Source organism: Amblyraja radiata, chromosome 13, assembly GCF_010909765.2.
Source record: "Amblyraja radiata isolate CabotCenter1 chromosome 13, sAmbRad1.1.pri, whole genome shotgun sequence".
Lineage (NCBI taxonomy): Eukaryota > Metazoa > Chordata > Chondrichthyes > Rajiformes > Rajidae > Amblyraja > Amblyraja radiata.
Window position 1 is genome coordinate 44,630,771 of NC_045968.1, and position 19,849 is coordinate 44,650,619.

Below are 19,849 nucleotides of genomic sequence, written 5' to 3' on the forward strand. Positions count from 1 at the left end.
CTGTCTCTCTTTTCTATGCTTGTCATAGTTTTATATACTTCTATCCAGATCTCTCTTTGGGATCCGATGTTTCAGAGAAAATAATCCAAGTTTGTCCAACCTCTCCTTATTGGTAATATCCTCTAATCCAGGCAGAATTGTCCAAAGCATCCACATCCTTCCTGTAATGTGGCAACCAGAACTACAGGCGATGTTTCCAATGTAGCATAAACAGGTTCCTCAAAAGCTGCAACGTGACTTCCTGACTCTCAAATCAATGTCCCATCAAGTGAAGACAAACGACCGTACACTGCCTTGGTCACTCTATCTACTTGTGTTGCTACTGTCGGGGAGCTATGAGTTTGAACCCCAAGATTGCTCTATACTTTTCAGTTTGTTCAAATATTGCAAATAGTTATTTATCTAATGAAGGCAGTAATAAGTTACTTGTTCCATCAGAAATTGTCACCATTGTTACACATCCCTTCTGTAGGTGATGATCAATCTGACCAAAGTGCAATCCGATTTGTAGTTGGATCGTTTAGTAGTTGGATAGACCCGGGTTCGATATGAATGCTGTCTGTACGGAGTTTGTACATTCTCCCCGTGACCGCGTGGGTTTTCGCCGAGATCTTCGGCTTCCTCCCACACTCCAAAGCAATATAGGTATGTGGGTAAATTGGCTTGGTATGTGTAAATTGCCCCTTGTGTGGAGATAGTGTTAATGTGTGGGGATCGCTGGTTGGGGCAGACTCAGTGGGCTGAAGGGCCTGTTTCCACGCTGTATCTCTAAACTAAGGAAACAACAAGGCCTCAAGCACCTTCAATACTCATTGTTCATACAGTTTTTTTCTCCCAGCAATATTAACATCATCTTGCAGGTACTGGACAGTGAGTAATTTAATATAATTCATACCAAGTTATCTGAATGCATGAATGAGCATGAGGAGCGGAGACTGCGGGACCTGGAGCTGGGGCGGCTGCCCGGAGCGGAGACTGCGGGACCTGGAGCTGGGGCGGTGGCCTGGAGCGGAGACTGCGGGACCTGGAGCTGGAGCGGCGGCCTGGAGCGGAGACTGCGGGACCCGGAGCTGGGGCAGTTGCCCGGAGCGGAGACTGCGGGACCTGGAGCTGGGGCGGTGGCCTGGAGCGGAGACTGCGGGACCTGGAGCTGGGGCGGCTGCCCGGAGCTGATGCTGTGGCGGGCCGTCTCGGAACGGAGACGGCGTTCCGGCTTTCGGCGGCGGCGACATCACCACGGAGGTCCGCTGGACTGGAGAGCGGCATCTTCGGCCTGGATCGATCGCCTCAGCGCAGAGGGAGAACAAGGAGGGAAGAGACGGAGACTAAGACTTTGCCTCCATCACAGTGAGGATGTGCTTGGTGAACTCACTGTGGAAAGACTGCTTGGGTCCTTGGATGGAGTCAAGGGGGGAGGTAAAGCGACAAGGGTAGCATTTCCTGCGGTTGCAAGGGAAGTGCCAGGAGAGGGTGTGGTTTGGGTGGGAAGCGACGAATTGACCAGGGAGTTACGGAGGAAGCGGTCTCTGCGGAAAGCAATGGGAGGAGATGGGAAGATGTGGCCAGTGGTGGGATGCTGTTAGAGGGGGCGAAAATGTCGGAGGATTATTTGTTGTATGTGACGGCTGGTAGGGCAGATGGTGAGGACAAGGGGGATTCTGCCCTTGTTGCGAGTGGGGGGATGGGGAGTGTGAGCAGAGTTACGGGGTATAGAAGAGACCCTGGTGAGAGCCTCATCTATAGTAGAAGATGGGAACCCCTGTTCCCTGAAGAATGAGGACATCTCCGATCTCCTGGTTTGAAACACCTCATCCTGGGTGCAGAAGCGGCATAGACGGAGAAATTGGGGAAGCAGGGTGGGAAGATTTTCCAGCATCTGCAGTTCTTTCTTAAACATCATACTACATCTTGCTACTGTTTACACCCCCCCCCCCCCCCCCTCTCTGACAAACCACAGCTCCCCAAACAGTTTTTCACCAGCTGCATCTGTTTCTCCTATTGAAGCTTTGTACTTTATTGGATGACTAAGGAAGAAGGAAAGGTAAAACGTAGAAATATTTGGAGGGAAACCATTGGTGAAATTAAGGGTCATGGAGAGTGAACAGAAATTATTAGCACCTTGTATTGCCCAGCAGCTATGCTACGGATAAGTTAGCAAGCCGAGTGTCCTTTTGTGTCGTGAGATTGATGCCTTACTTTTATATTCAGCACTAAGTTTAGTCAGTTTCTTTGAAATGAATGTGGTTCACTTGGGTTGAGAAATGCTAATGCCACTTCCTTTTTTCAAAATAAATCTGATGGAGTGAAAACAAAATCTTGGGCTGCATTTTGTAATAGTGAAGATATCAAAACTTCCAGTAAATGGATGACTGTACTGGCACTGCTTCCTGCACTCAAACCGCTTGAATGCCATGACTTTAGCTGCCAATTTGTACCGTGCTTCTTGTTTGTGTCTGTACGTGTGATTGTGAGTATCTGTGTGTGTGTGTGTGTGTGTGTGTGTGTGTGTGTGTGTGTGTGTGTGTGTGTGTGTGTGTGTGTGTGTGTGTGTGTGTGTGTGTGTGTGTGTGTGTGTGTGTGTGTGTGTGTGTGTGTGTGCCAACGTGTGAACACATTGCAAAGTGCACAATCTGAGGTATCATTATCTACTTTAGATTAGATTAGAAAAGTACACAGTGCCGTCCATATCCTTCTATTCCCTGCACTTCCATGTGGCAAAGTGAACACCGCTCGTGGTACGCGATGGTGGGTGGCTGTCATGTTTAATTTGTGATTTAACTCCGCAGTTCAATCCCATTGTGTCATTAAAAATGTGTGCAAGGCTTTAGGTTTTTCAGTGTAGAAACAAGCAACTGCAGATGCTGGTTTACACAAAAGGACACAAAGTGCGGGAGTGAATCAGTGGTTTAGACAGCAAAGGGTCCTTACTCAAAACATCACCTATCCACGTGTCCCAGATATGCTGCCTGACCTGAGTTACTTCAGCACTTTGTGTCATTTAGATTTTAGCTTGAATGGATGCACTGTGTAGCTCTCTGGTGGCAGAAAATGGTATTGTGACTCGGTTCAATGCAATGGAAACCTACAAAAGTGGAACAAAGTCATTCATGCCAGGAGATGTCTTCCCATCACAGCTATCTTTGCAATCTCCTGTGACCGGTTTCCTGCTGGTGACATCCAATGAATGGTTAAGCATCAAAAAGTATAAAGCTGGGATTTTAAATCAAAAATTGAATTATAAAATCCCATGTAAATTGCTTTGTGGAATTAGTTTTAAATTTGTGTCATAGTAATACAAAACGGAAACAGGCCCTTCGGCCCAGCCAGCCCATGCCGACCAAGATGCCCCATCTACACTAATCCCACCTGCCTGTGCTTGGCTCATATCCTATTAAACTTTTTCTATCCACGTACCTGTCCAAATGTCTTTTAAATGTTGTTATAGTTTCTACCCTCTCCGGCAGCTCATTCCATATACCCACCACTCTCTGTATGGGGAAAAAAATGTACCCCTCAGATTCCCGTCAAATCTTTCCCCTCTCACCAGAGGGTGGTAGGAATATGGAATAAGCAGCTGGAGGAGGTTTTTAAGACGGAAACTATAACAACATTTAAAAGACATTTGGACTGATACATGGATAGAAAAGTTTTTGGGATATGGGACTAACATGGGCAAGTGGGCGTCGTGTGGATGGGGCACCTTGGTCAGCATGGGCAAGCTGGCCCGACTGGCCTGATTCTATGCTGTATAAGTCTGTGTTTTATTACTACCACAGCCCTTGTTTAGATCATGAGCTTTTATTGCTGAATTTAAATTCATGAGCTGCCTTGTTGGGTTTTGAACTCGTGTCCCTAAATCAGTTATAGAAGCATCTGGATACCAGATGAGTAACTATTGGACTACATTACCCTAGAATAAATAAATTGATCGAACTCCAGTTATATTGTTTTACCAGTCCTAATTTATCCTTCAACTGTGGATAGGACAGGTTTGGAAGGATATGGACCAAATGCGGGCAGATAGGGCTCGTGTAGCTGGGACATATTGGCCAGTATGGGCATGTTGGGCCAAAGGGCCTGTTTCCACATTATCACTCTCTGACTATAACTATGAAGACATTTTAAGATCATTTCTGATGAGAATTGTAATTGTTCCATGGATTATTTTTAGGGGCAGGGAAGATCCCCAAATTCATCTGTGTTCAGATGTCCTCATTAATTTGTAAGAAGGGTGAAGAGATATGGAATTGGCATATGGACCTGCTCCAGAATGCATATCACCTGACCACTTTCTGAAGGCTAGTGAGTTAATACACGAACAACACCAGCCCCAACATTTCATCAGTTATGCTATGCTATTTCAAGGCAGGTTTTCTGGATCATGCCAATATTCCACCAATTGCGACTGCAAAAATTAGCATTGTACATTCCTGGGTTGGGCTGAATCGCTTCAATAGCTGCTCTCTATAAATAGATTGCAACCTTGTGCGTGTGGGTATGGCAACATATGAAAGGAATCTGGCCTTTTCTCAAATCATGGCCTCCTAACTAATGTCTTTGCAATTTATAGGACATTTCTGATAACCCAGTATCCCACTGTTCATAAATCCCAGCGATTCAGCATCTGTGTCGCTCATTAGAATGTGAGCTGGTGATCTGAAGAGTGTGCGGGATGTGTGACCAGTGCCAGGGACTGTACTGTGGGACAGGCTGGTGGTTGGTGCGGAATTTTGGTGGAAGAAGGGTCTCGACCCAAAACCTTACCCATTCCTCCTCTCCAGAGATGCTGCCTGTCCCGCTAAGTAACTCCAGCTTTTTGTGTCTATATTCGACGTACATTTAGTTTAGTTTACAGATGCAGTGCGGAAACAGGCCCTTCGGCCCACCGAGTCTGCACTGACCAGCGATCCCGGCACATTAACACTATCCTACACATACTAGGGACAATTTACACTTGTACCAAACCAGTATGTCTTTGGAGTATGGGGGGAAATCAAAGATCTCTGAGAAAACCCACGCAGGTCACGGGGTGAACGTGCAAACTCTGTCTAGATAGCACCCGTAGTCAGGATCGAACCCGGGTCTCTGGTGATGTCTGACAGCAACTCTACCGCTGCGCCTCCGTGCCCTTTAGTTTGTATGTTTAACTAGCTGAAAAGTAGGCGGTAAAACTCGCTACTTTTGTTTCCCACGATCTGCTAAATTCACCATCGGATCAGTTTCTTGCATCCCATTAAACACGTCGGATTCACTGAAAATGTTATGTCAAAAAAGTGTAATAAAAAAGTGTTTCAAGTTTTTAAATGGAGTAGCATGCATTGAAGACTCAAAGGTGCCACGTTCTTGTTTCCAATGGTCAAAGGTGCGTTATTGTCATATCTGCAATTGCACAGTGAAATCCTGTTTTGCAAACTGTGCAGTAAAGTATTGCCATAACCAAGCGCAATCCCTGATTAGCAAAGTATACAGAAATAGACCATTGAGACTGCATACAAGAGGAGTTGGGTTCTGGTGCCATTTTCAGAGTCCAGTCCACGCTCTAGGTCTTATCAAACGGAGCTTGATCCCGGCGAGTCTCAGGCTGCTGCAGGGCCTCCAGCTGTTGCCTTCATCCAGCAAACCGATGTCCCTCTCTTCGCCCATCCATCTTCGTGCTGCAGGGGCACTTCCGCAACCGACCTTGAGAGTTTGGAAGGAAAGACACTGCTTATTAACAATAAACCTCCTGGCTCTTACTTGAAATTTCTGGTGCTCATCTATTGTGAGTGCCTTTGTTAGCTCCCATGAAATGCATCAGAATATCTGATCTCCATCTCTCCTGTAGACATTTTGAGAGGCAATCAAGGAAACTAATCATCTTTTTAAAATTGCCTTTGTTCTGCATCAAACTGGTGTACTGATGTTGAGTCCTAAAATACATTCACCAACCCATTAGACAGCAAGGTATGTTCACACCTTCTTATCAAACAATAACCATATAACCATATAACAATTACAGCACGGAAACAGGCCATCTCGACCCTTCTAGTCCGTGCCGAACACGTATTCTCCCCTAGTCCCATATACCCAGATAGCTGTCCACTCTGACTCTCTAATGGACCAATGTTATCCCTCGTTATCCTTTTGCTATTAATATAGCTGTAGAAACCCTTTGGATTTACTTTCATCTTATTTGCCAAAGCAACCTCATATCTTCTTTTAGCTTTTCTAATTTCTTTCTTAAGATTCTTTTTACATTCTTTATACTCCTCAGGCACCTCATTTACTCCATGCTGCCTATAATTATTGTAGATCTCTCTCTTTTTCCGAACCAAGTATCTAATTTCCCTTGAAAACCATGGCTCTTTCCAATTTTTACTATTTCCTTTCAACCGAACAGGGACATAAAGATTCTGTACTCTTAAAATTTCACCTTTAAATGTACTCCATTTCTCTTCCACATCTTTCCCATAAAACAAACTGTCCCAATTTACTCCTTTTAAATCCTTTCGCATCTCCTCAAAGTTAGCCTTTCTCCAATCAAAAATCTCAACCCTAGGTCCAGTTCTGACCCTCTCCATAATTATATTGAAACTAATGGTATTGTGATCACTGGTCCCGAACTGTTCCCCAACGCATACCTCTGCCACCTGACCCCTTCTCATTTCCTAACAGGAGGTCCAGCACCGCCCCTTCTCTAGTAGGTACTTCTATGTATTGCTGCAAAAAACTATCCTGCACACATTTTACAAACTCCAACCCATCCAGCCCATTTACAGAATGTGTTTCCCAGTCTATGTGTGGAAAATTGAAATCTCCCACAATCACTACCTTGTGCTTACTACTAATATCTGCAATCTCCTTACATATTTGCTCTTCCAATTCTCGCTCCCCATTTGGCGGTCTATAATACACCCCTATAAGTGTTGCTACCCCTTTCCCATTTCTCAGTTCCACCCAAATAGCCTCCCTAGACGAGCCCTCTAATCTATCCTGCCAAAGCACTGCTGTAATATCTTCCCTGATAAGCAATAATAATAATAATGGATGGGATTTATATAGCGCCTTTCTCATACTCAAGGCGCTTTACATCGCATTATTCATTCACTCCTCAGTCACACTCGGTGGTGGTAAGCTACTTCTGTAGCCACAGCTGCCCTGGGGCAGACTGACGGAAGCGTGGCTGCCAATCTGCGCCTACGGCCCCTCCGACCACCACCAATCACTCACACACATTCACACACAGGCAAAGGTGGGTGAAGTGTCTTGCCGAAGGACACAACGACAGTATGCACTCCAAGCGGGATTCGAACCGGCTACCTTCCGGTTGCCAGCCGAATACTTAGCCCATTGTGCCCAACCTCCACCTCTTGCCCCTCCAATTCTATCACACCTGAAGCAACGGAATCCTGGAATATTTAGTTTCCAATCACAGCCCTCCTGCAACCATGTTTCACTGATCGCCACAACGTCATACTTCCAGGTGTCAATCCAGGCTCTAAGTTCATCCACTTTTCTTACAATGCTCCTAGCATTAAAATATACACATTTAAGAAACCCACCCTCTCTTATTCTCTGTTTATTGTCTTTTTCTTGTCCAATGGTCGGGTTATGAATAAACAAGGTCAACAACAATTATGGAGGCTTAAGAGACTGCGGATGCTGGTTTACGCAAAAAGGCATTGTGCTGACGTAACCCAGTTGATCAGGCAGCATCTCTGGAGAACATGGATAGGCTACGTTCCTGGTTGGGACCCTTCTTCAGACTGAAACATCACCTATCAATTTCTTCAAACACCAATTACTGTGGTCTTGGCCAGGCTTTATCTTTTTGTCCTTACTTTTGTCCTCTTTGACAGACTTTGGAATCCTCATGATTGTTTAAAAAATAAAACTTTTAAGTGCTAGATATTCTGAAAGGGGAGAAAGAAGAATCAACTCTATCTTGGTTTTTCTCCGGCACAGAATGTCTGCCACTGTTGGATCAGACCACAGCCTGACCACACAGTGTCATCTTGCCCTCCCCTCCTAGGGTCAGTTCTGCAGACTGGGCAGTTTTCTCTCTCCATGCATTTACAGATCTTCCTCTTTTTTAATTTCAGATTTGCAGCTTCAGTCGTGTTTCTTCCTACAGTATGTTGCAATTTACAGTTCGAGCATTGTTCTTTCCGTCTCTCTTTCATTTTCATCAATCTCCCATGAAATCTATTGACTGATCATTCCCGGTTTACAAGCCTTTGTTATCCTCTCAGGTTGTTACTTCCACCTTTTCAATCATTCTCCCCTCATCTCCACCTAACCATAGACATTCTCGTTTATTTGGTCCACCCTATCCTGCCCCTAAGAAACATTTAAAAAAATAGGTGCATGAGTAGGCCCTTCGAGCCAGCACCACCATTCAATATGATCATGGCTGCTCATCTAAAATCAGTACCCCGTTCCTGCTTTTTCTCCATATTCCTTAATTCCTTTAGCCCTCAGAGCTAAATCTAACTCTCTCTTGAAAACATCCAGTGAATTGGCCTTCAAAGTTTGAATGCTTTCTGTTCTGATTTTTTTTTTTTTAAATTGACCCAAAACATTACTGTTTCTGGCTCCCCTTATACTGTGTGACCTGCAGGCAGTATCCAACATTCTGTTTTAAGTTACCATTTCTTTATTATTTGCATTCTATCTAAACTCCAATCCCTTTTGCAAGTTTTACATTCAGTCCTCTCATATAAGTTTTCTGAATGTGTTGATGTTGAAATAAAGACAAGGTGAGTCCATCAGAGTGTATTCACTGCATTCTGACAGAAGCTGCTGTGGGCATTATTTGAAGAAGTGCAGGGTTTTGGCTGCAAATAGGCAATTCTAGGGTTATCAGTTTTAAGGTGATATGTGCAAAGTCACAAACTCACTTTAAAAAAATTGCATAATATGCAAGTGATGAAAAGTACAGTGCATACTTTAACATTGGATAGAAAAACAAAAGTGTTAGAAATACTACGCAGGTCAGAAAACGTGTGCTATTTTGTTCTTGTGAAAGGATGTCTATGAGAAATGCTAGCATTGTCATGACCTCAAGTTCAAGTTCAAGTGAGTTTATTGTCATGTGTCCCCGTATAGGACAATGAAATTCTTGCTTTGTTTAAGCACACAGAAAATAGTAGGCATTTACTACAAAACAGATAAATGTGTCCATATACCATGATATAAATATATACACACATGAATAAATAAACTGATAAAGTGCAAATAGCAGAAAGTGGTTATTAACAATCAGAGTTTTGTCCGAGCCAGGTTTAATAGCCTGATGGCTGTGGGGAAGTAGCTATTCCTGAACCTGGTTGTTGCAGTCTTCAGGCTCCTGTACCTTCTACCTGAAGGTAGCAGGGAGATGAGTGTGTGGCCAGGATGGTGTGGGTCTTTGATGATACTGCCAGCCTTTTTGAGGCAGCGACTGCGATAAATCCCCTCGATGGAAGGAAGGTCAGAGCCGATGATGGACTGGGCAGTGTTTACTACTTTTTGTAGTCTTTTCCTCTCCAGGGCGCTCAAATTGCCGAACCAAGCCACGATGCAACCGGTCAGCATGCTCTCGACTGTGCACCTGCTGAACATTTCCAGCAGTTTCTGTTTTACCCCCTTTAAATGGCTGCTGTTAAGTTGAAAGTGTAGATTGCATTCTATTCTATCCTAGGGCTACCTCAACAGTAGACATGTAGTTGGAGTAGGCTGGGGACATAAATAAGCATGTTATTGATCCCAATAATAGATATTCCATCCCTGGAGTTGAAAAAGGCTGCAACATGTGGATATCTGGATCCATTGACCAAAGTCCTAAACAGTGTTCCATCACAGCAGTAATTTAGGAAACATGTTGTAGCAGTAAAAACATTGTCCTCCAGAAGTGACCCATCTTGTGCACTCTCTGGGCTGTTTACTATGACAGGTTTTTGTGGTAAAACTATTTCATACATAAACATTGAGGATTTATCTGTTCTGTTTTGGGGATCGTTTTGCTGAAATGCATTCTGACACAATAAGGTTCTGTTGTGCTTATTTTCCAATGTGATCCATTGGGGATCTTATTCTGGATATTCTACTGTAGTTGTTTCCTTGCAGGTCCAAGAGGCTGTAGCTGAAGATAGGTGCTACTTTGGCACTATAGACACATGGCTGCTGTACAAACTGACAAAAGGTAAGTAAAAGGCTAGGCTGGAAGATTAATTGTAAAGTTCACCAAAATAACATTGAAAGCCTCATTCAGTACCACAATTGATTAAAACTACTTTGTCTAAGTTATGAATTGAAGAACATCGTATTGTCCTGTGCAAAAACACCTGTTATTGAGATTCACTTCATATATCTATGGAACCAAGGCCTATTTCCTTCGCTCCATAGATGCTGCCTCACCCGCTGAGTTTCTCCAGCATTTTTGTCAACCTTCGATTTTCCTCCAGCATCTGCAGTTCCTTCTTAAACACCTGTTATTGAGCTTCACATGTCACAGCTCTTGTAAAAATGTCTACCCCAGTTGAAGCATTCTGCCTGCTTCGTATCTCAAAGCTTAATAAAGCGACCCATTTAACAAAAAACCCATGAAGGACTTGCAATACTTCATTATAGTAAATCTCCAATAATCCTTTATCCGACTTCGAATTTGCAGGAGTTTGTATGTTTTCCCTGTGACTGCATGGGTTTTCTCTGGTTTCTTCCCCCACTCCAAAGACGTGCGGGTTTGTAGGTTAATTGACTTCGGTAGAAATTGTACATTGTGCCTAGTGTGTAGGATGGTGCATGGAGTGATCGATGGTTGATGCGGACTTGGTTGGCCGAAGGGTCTATTTCCGCCCTATATCTCCAAAGCCTAAGAACTCTTCAGATATTCTGAGGCTTGGGTATCTTGCTCACTGGGACCATGATCCCTGCACTCCTTTTGAGTGTAGTTGGTTTACTTAAATCTACAATCATACCCTTTACCATTTTTTTAAGTGAAGTATAAAAATGAGGTATTAGTAAAAATAATATCAAATATCTAGAAATGTTGCCAGTCCAGCTCCACTAAAATCCAAAGCCTGTTGTCTTGTCAGAGTTATCAATTGAAAGTTAACTGTTGCATTATCAAGAGTGTTGCATTGTCAATTGAAAGTCTCAGGGAATTGTTCAAATTCTTTTCACTTTTAACCTGCCTGTCAAATGGATCTAAAATATTTAAGTCGAGTTTTAACCAAAATAAAAATGAGTTATGTGTTCCATTACTTCCGCTGGCCATTCCCCCCCCCCCCCCCATACCCCAATTTATTCCTTTGCTCTGGCCTTCTATGCACATTCCATTCTAAGCTTGATCCTTGAACATATTTTTGGTTAATAATAATTCACCTTTAAGTACCCTCCTGATATTTACTGCATCCCAACTCTTTCCATTGATCACCCAGAGCAGTGCTAGATTTCCTCCGCTCTTTATGTGGAAAATATGCCACCTATTTGAATCATCAGTGTGATGTTGTGTCCTCATTCCCACACCAGAGGGAATGGTCCTAGAACTGCAGCCTGGAAAGGACATGTGCAAGGATTGACCTCAATGTTGTAGAGATGGTGTATAATGGGAATGAGAAAGAATCACCTGGGATGCTAATCTGGTGTAACATCGGTTTCGGGTATCCCTGTGTGAAGAATGGTCCCTGAAACAGTATTTTAGGAAAAGCAATGTATACAAATATCCCAGAAATAAAAAGAAAATTAGAAACAGCAGAAAGGGAATGCATGACTTCTATGGGTAAATAAAGACTTCTTCTAGACTTAATCTTGCTCTTTAAAACATAAGCATTTTCATATAAGTCACTTCTACTTTTGTATATTTAAACATAGGTGCTGTATTTGCAACAGATTTCTCGAATGCAAGTACTACAGCAATCTTTGACCCATATCAGGTATTTTAATTCCTGTTCTAATTCTGCATCGGTTTTTTTAATGTATATGATAAGGAATTTTCAACAATACGGTACACTGTGAAATAAATGTAACGTGTATAGAGGTTTAATTTGTGGCAGTGGGTGATCGGTACTACAGGTATTGCGAATTAGCAGTAATTAATGATTGTCATTTCAGTTGTGCTGGAGTACATTCCTTGCCAATCTCCTCTCAGTGCCTGTGTCCATTCTCCCTCCAGTGAAGGATACCAGGTAAGAAACTTGATTTGGTTTCTAAATCATATTCATTGTGCATTGCTAATATAATACAATGCAGTACAACTGATCAGCATTGAATGGATGGTGGATCCATGACTGAAATATTGATCTTGATCTGAAATATTGAACTGTGGTTATTAAAGATATTGTAAATTCTGATTCATTTGATAATAAGGGACAAAGTGTAATGGTGGCAATTTTAATTGGAGTGGCATTGTCACTGAAGAGTTTCAAATGTGGCTTGCTGATCTGTATTCAAATTTCCTTGTTCGATAAGTCATAAACTGGGTTGAAGCTTGAGATTTTAAAAGAAAAGGCAGATGGGCAGATTTAACATCAACATCAGTCGAACATATAACCTTAGCGACATGGTATGAAGTATGTATATATTTTTTATGAAGAAAAAGTAGTTGGATTAGGGAAGTTGTACAAAGTTGAGTCACACTCTGTACTGAACTGTAGATTGCACAAGCTGCACAGTACGACATTCCATACCCTTTTGGGATTAATTTTATATTCTGACATTAGGTCTGTTTACAATAATAATATCCTGAAACAATTTGCTTAATTCTCATTATATAAAACTGAAGTTAAATTATTTAAATTTATGGTACTTGAACGCACACAAAATTTAAGCTGTGTGACTTGTTTCCCCTTGAAATGATTCAAAAGCTAATTTGTAATAGGAACTTAACTGGATTTTCCTATTGGAACATTTTTTAGATATGAATTAAGAACGCACAAAAGAATGGCTAAGGAAATATATAACCACACATAACTGTTACAGGGTACATGTACAATTCTGAAATTATGCTTTTATTTCTCTGTCTGCATCATTGAACCAAAATTGTCCAGCTAGTCTATCTTTCCATAAATGTCTTCAACATATTTCCATCCTTGTCATCCACATTGTACTACCTTTGCTTCTCTCTACCATTTCCCTCCTTTGGAAATGTACCTTTCTTGTGCCCTGAGACATTCTGAACATCTTCTTATTGTCCACTTGCAAATTATTATATTTTTCTCTCTTTCCCTCTATCAACATTGTTTTGCTTGGTTTGACAACTCCTCTTCCATCTAAGTTAGCTCAGATGCAGTTTCGAAATCTAATTTTGAATTACCTTGCTTTTCTCTATTACAAATCTAAGCCACATCATATGGTGATCACACTTACCCAGGTGTTCTGCTCCTAGTACTTGGTCTATTGCATTCCCCAGCACCATATCCAGAAATGTCTCCTCTTAAGCAAAAAACAACATCCTGGAGAAAATCCGTGGGTCCAGGCAACATATGTGCAGGGATTCCAACATCTATAGTCTTTCATGTCTCCAATGCTACTTTTTCATTTCATTCCACTGTTTTATTCTTTCTCCATCTCTGTTAAACCTTTTAACCATCCAGACCTTGCAATTGTTATGCCCTGTTCTATCATTACCACAATATCATATTACCACATGGGTATTTGTAGATAATGGTGAATAAGATAGCCTTAAGAAAAGGCTTGCATAGTTTTTGATTTGGTATTCAAATGTTAGTATACATTTCTAGAATGTAATTCAGCTAATTAATTTAATGTACTTTTACTTCCTATATCTTAGCTACAATTTTGGTTATACTGACATAAGTATATTTGGAACCACTATTCCAATCATGGCATTGGTGAGTACTGATGAGTATTTAATACTCAAATCAATGTAACTTTGAAGATAGACACAAAGTGCTGAAGTAGCTCAATGGGTCAGGCAGCATTTATAAATCAGCATCTGCAGTTCCATCCTACCCTAACTTTGAAGATCATCATTGACCCTGGAACCAGTTTCCTATCACAGATCCTGTATTGTCATTGCAAGTGACCCCTTAAGCTGCACAAATAGACAGTAAATTGCATTGCAAATACTATTTTTTACCTTGTTTAAGAAAAAACAATAATGAGAAATGTTGCAGGTCTTTTAAAGTCTTCAAGTTACGGTAATCATTGTTAATTTTAGAGATTTTTCTTGATAGATTTTTTTCCTTAAAAGCAATAGTTATTTTAAAAGTTTTCTCTGTCAACTTAAAGTACTGGAGTGTCTGTGGAGGGAATAAAATGATTACATTTTGAGCCATCAGACAAAAGAGACAGCAGATGGTACCTGCTGTTCCACTCCCTTCCTGCCTCACCTGGTTTCTTCTACCCACTACTCTTCCCCCATCTGGTCCACCTATCATCCAGCAGCTTCTATCTCACCTCCCTTAATACTGCCGTGCACCGGAAAACTTCCCTCATCCACCTTGTTCATATTGCAGAATCTCGACCCTAAATGTCGACTTTGCCCTTTTGACAACACAGATGCTAATTGACCTGCTGAGTTCTCCCACCGTTCTGTTTGCTGCTTGGCACTATCGGCTTATTTTGTATCTTTTCCTGTCACGTTGAATGGAAGGGTGGAGAGGTGGTTTATGAGAAAAGATCCAAAATTACCCTGGAAAATTTCCCCTCCGTCGGTTTCTTGTAAAATGGCCCAGGAAATGGGAATAGAAGATTTACACACACACACACACTTCAGCATTTGTGTCTTTCATTGATTTCTGTCAAGTGACTGTCTCCCATTTCACATAGTGAATATAAGGACAATAGGAGCATTGGGAAAGAGGCATGGTCGTGGAGAGTGTATGTGATAATTAGCTTCACAGCAGTGTGACATATTTTGTTGAATTTTCACCAGGCAGCGGATCAGCAAGCAGCCATGTTCGGAGAATGCTGCTTTCAACCAGGAGATGTAGAGCTCACAATGGGAACAGGCACCTTTATGTCCATCAATACTGGAACCAAACCCCACACGTCTGTAACAGGTACTTGACCATTCTTCAATCGCAGTTGCCCACTGTAGCATCCTAAATGAATGAAACATCGGTTAATGAAAGACATGCAACAGACACATGGAGCAGAGTCAATGCAGAGTCTGAGGTTGCAATCCATGTAAATATTCACAATAATCTTGTACTGCTTATGCAATAAATTGTGACATTTTTTTAAAGACTGCACTTTGTTACGCAAAGTTCCTGGATTCAAAATAAGTTTATTTTGCATCTGTTGCTCCAGGCACAGTACATCGTATTTCCAAAACTGCCATAAGTGGTAATCGTTTTAATTATTTTATACCTTTTACAAGCAGAAATTTTACATTTCACTTGTATTCCTACCAAGTTTACACATGTACTCCAACATGCCGATTCTTCAGGTTTCTGGCCCTATTTTACTGAAATTTAAACAGCTGCCAATCTGCAGACCAACTACTTTTTCTTGCGTCAAATACAATCTTTAAGAAATGTTGTAAGACATGGAAAGCTTGCTTATCCTTGTGTGCTTTTGCTGTAGAAAGTGCAGATCATGTATTTGTTTCATAAATGTTGACCATTGCTTAGTCTTAGTTGTGGCTTTTAATGATTGCCCCAATCTAACATGACCAACTAACTTATCATTCCTTCACAGTTTTATCCTAACCCTCTGGTGACTGTGCTGTACTTGATGTAGATATGGAGTTATTTGACCTGAAAAAGTTAATTATTTTTAAATCAACTAAGTGGTTTCTGTATTACTTGGATGCACATCTTTAATTCCAGGGTGGCGTAGTGGTGCATGTGGTAGATTTACTGCCTTGCAGAGCCAGAGACCCGGGTTCGATTCTGAACTCAGGTGCTGACTGTGTGGAGTTTGCACGTTCTCCTGCGATCGCGTGGGTTTCCTGTAGGGATTTGTTGATTAATTGGCCTCTGTAAATTGCCCCGTGTGTAGGGAGCGGGTGAGCGGGTGATCAATGGTTAGCGTGGACCTGGTCTGTTTCCATGCTGTATCTCTATATATCATGGCCCAATATCTCATGGCCCGAGTATTCATGGCTAGTTCTGCTGGCATTCATTCAAATGATGGTCATTATTGTTGGACATTTAAAAAAAACCCTGAGGGTTGAGTTGAAATTCCTCCTGTGGTTTCCCCAGTCATGATTCTGTAAACATGGCTCTATTGGTCATCCAAGTACAATGTAAAAGTGGAACATCACATCACTGAATGGGCAGAATCTGAAACGTGCATCCTAATGTTCTACACTATGAATGGTAGGGCTCTGGGAAATGTTGTGGAGTAGAGTGATCTAGGAGTACAGACAGATTGGGGACGATCAGCCATGATCACAATGAATGGCGGTGCTGGCTCGAAGGGCCGAATGGCCTCCTCCTGCACCTATTTTCTATGTTTCTATGACACATAGTTCGTTGAAAGTGGAATCACAGGTAGATAGGGTGGTCAAAAAGGCTTTTAGCACATTGGCCTTCATCAGTCAGAGAATTGAGTATAGAAGTTGGGAGGTCATGTTGCAGTTGTATTGGATGGTGGTGAGGCTGCATTTAGAGTATTGTGTCCAGTTTTGGGCACCACGTTGCAGGAAAGGTATTGTCAAGCTGGAAAGGGTGCAGAGAATATTTACGAGAACTTTGCCAGGACCCGAGGGCCTGGGCTATAGGGAGAGGTTCGCCAGGATACGAGATACTCCTTGGAGCACAAGAGGATGAGGGGTGATGTTATAGAGGTGTACAAAATCATGAGAGGAATAGATCGGGTAGACACAGTCTCTTGCCCAGAGTAGGGGAATCGAGAACCAGAGGACGTTGGTTTAAGGTGAGGGGGGAAAGATTTAATAGGAACCGGAGGGGTAACTTTTTTCACAAAGGGTGTTGTAATGAGCTGCCAGAGGAAGTAGTTGAGGCAGGGACTATTGCAACGTTTAAGAAACGTTTAGATGCGTACATGGATAGGACAGGTTTAGAGGGATATGGGCCAAATGCAGGCAGGTGGGATGAGTATAGATGGGAAATATTGGCCAGTGTGGGCAAGTTGGGCTGAAGGGCCTGTTTTCACGCTCTAAGACTCTGACTCTATCAATGCAGGACTTTATCCATTGATTGGCTGGAAAATTGGATCTGAAGTAACGTATATAGCAGAAGGAAATGCTGCCGATACGGGCAAAGTGATCCAGTGGGCACAGAGGATAGGTAAGGTACTACTACATAGGTGTGGTGTACATTTCCCTTTGCATAGAACACATTGCTGTTTGATTTAAGTTTATAATGCTGCACATGCAAATATTTTAATATCTAAAATTGGTAGTTTAAGAAATATCTGTTATATCAATAAATATTACATCACCTTTTTAAAATAAAAAGATGATTCTTTCTTTCTGTTTCTACTTCCATCATTTGGATTCTGAATGCATTTTTATTTCAAAGTGAGGCGTAGGAGAATGGAATTTCTTCCTTAATTTCCTAGATTTCCCATCCAATGTTTTTACTGTTTTAGTTATTTAGAGATGAATCCTGGATTGTTTCTGTGGTATAATTTTTTAAACCATACATTATTCTCCAGCTTTGGTCTTAAAGTTTTTATTTATATAGACATGCTATTACATCTCAGTTGAGAAACGGACTCACCTCTCTGTTTCGTCGCACTTAATCAATTTTACAATCCTGCTCAACTCGTATCACACCTCTATGTTCCTGCATTAAATCATACGTTGTGTTTTTTGTGCAACATTTGTGTACACACAATGGATTTCCCAAGGCACTACTACGTATGGCTCTTCACAATATTTCAAGGCGTTAACACTCGAAGATTCTGAGGAGGATGAGGAAGTATTTTTTAAACATTTTGATGGAGCTAAACTTCCAGAAGACTTTGAGGTAGCAGATTTCTAAGGGTTTTGCTAATTCTTTCTGCCATAACACAAATACATTGATATTTTATGAACCGAAGTGCTGATTTTATAGACCAATTCTCAAATGTCTTTGATTTTTCGCAACAGCTTTTTCACAACAAATACACCCACTTTTCAAATGTTATAGAAACTTTTATTTTTCAAACCAGAATGTGTCACTTTATACACTTTCTTCACATTTTACCATCTGCGATGGGCAATACAGTGCACTCAATTTTTTTGTGATTCCTATTTTAAATTATCTGTAAACCTGAGGCACCTTTAATATCCAATATGCACTCAACAGATTTGTTTTCAGAAGAGAACCATTTCTAACCACTGAGAGACTATCCTGTCCCTTGCTTGTGTTCAGTCTCATTCCTAAACAGGTTTTGAACCTTTAATCCTCTTTGTGTTGTTTTGCCTTCTGGGCATTAATCTCTTCTGGTATCTTGTTTCTTATAACTTACTTGTTTGATGTACCTTATTGTTTCTGAAAGCTCACAAATGCCACATTCACTGCATTTTGACTTCATTCTATCTGCTACGTCATTAAAGGCCACCTAATTGGCCTCGTTAGCCACGGTTTCTGAAATCCCCAACTCATTTTAATATATCCTCATCCATGTGGTTAGTTGCTTCCTCTTTTGAAATTTTTTTTCTTGTATTTATTAAGGTTAATCGATTATATTTCAAATGTATATTATATATGCTTCTCCCCAAACATTTACTTTTAGATTTTAGAGAGACAGTATGGAAACAGGTCTTTCTGCCTCACCAAGTCCATGCCGACCAGCAATCCCCGTACACTAGCACTACCCTACACACGAGGGATAATTTCCAATTTTTCCCAAAGCCAATTAACCTTCAAACCTGGAAGTCTTTGGAGAGTGAGAGGCAACCAAAGCACCCAAAGCCCACGCGGTCACAGGGAGAACGTACAAACTCCGTAGAGACAGCACCCGTAGTCAGGATCAAACACGGGTCTCTGACTCTTTAAGGCAGCAACTCTACCGTTGCGACACCGTGCTGCTCCACTGTCATGTAGCAATAGAAGCTTGTCATCAAGTTCCTTCCATGTATCCCGGGCCACCACTTGGCCTTCCTTTACCTTGTTTATCTTGTAGATATCTCTGTTTATCTATTTCTTCTCCAATACCCTTCTCCGGACATTGGGAAGTGGAGCAGGCCATTCCTCCTTATTATTCTATCATTCAGTTAGACACGACTCATCTGTACCTCCAGTATAATTCACCTGCTTTTGCTCCATATCCTGTGATAACATCAACAAAAATCTTTCACATACATGAAAACTGAGCTTCTTCCCAAATCCACAATATCTCATCCTTACACTCCCAGCGTATAGTACATTTTGACTTGTTAGGTTTTGGATCAAAATGTGTTCAATTTGATTTAATTTTGTGATTAACACAAGGAATCCTCTCTTCCCATAGCTGTGGACTAGACTGGAGACAGGATGACCTTTTTGTTTAACCTGCTGTAACATCCCAGCTCCTACCTAATTTCATTTTCCCATTGTTCCAGGCTTATTCACTGATGTTAATGAAACAGAAAAGATGGCACAGGAAGTTCAAAATTCAGATGGTGTATTCTTTGTTCCATCTTTCAGCGGATTACAGGTAAATCTGAATAACATGCTCGTTGTCCTCTGCTGACTGCATTAAGTCGAAAGTATTTAAAATTAACTTTGTTCAATCAATGCCTTAATTACCTTTTTAAGTTGTGTGAATGTATCTCTTTAGGTTTTAGAAATTGATAATTAAAAGTAATCACATTTAAATACCCCAACAAACTGTAGGCAAGGCTGATAGTGTTTGATCTGCTCCGCATCTTTCATCGTTGATCAGTAACACCAATAATATTCTCACCCTTGAATCACTCCCTATTAAAACATCTGTTTTTTTCTTTTCACTGCTGCATTGTATCTTTTATCAATTCTGTTATTTTTTA

The 19,849-nt window shown here is 41.4% G+C and overlaps 1 protein-coding gene across 1 annotated transcript in view; it reads left to right on the plus strand.

The window, feature by feature from the left end:
- Positions 1-19,849, plus strand: part of gk5 (glycerol kinase 5) — a 68,628-nt gene that overhangs the window by 39,832 nt on the left and 8,947 nt on the right. Inside the window, exons 6-12 of the mRNA XM_033031912.1 lie at positions 10,087-10,162; positions 11,833-11,894; positions 12,073-12,146; positions 13,751-13,811; positions 14,858-14,984; positions 17,076-17,180; positions 19,424-19,518. Coding sequence (XP_032887803.1) covers positions 10,087-10,162; positions 11,833-11,894; positions 12,073-12,146; positions 13,751-13,811; positions 14,858-14,984; positions 17,076-17,180; positions 19,424-19,518 — 600 coding nt within the window. The remainder of the gene's footprint in view (positions 1-10,086; positions 10,163-11,832; positions 11,895-12,072; positions 12,147-13,750; positions 13,812-14,857; positions 14,985-17,075; positions 17,181-19,423; positions 19,519-19,849) is intronic.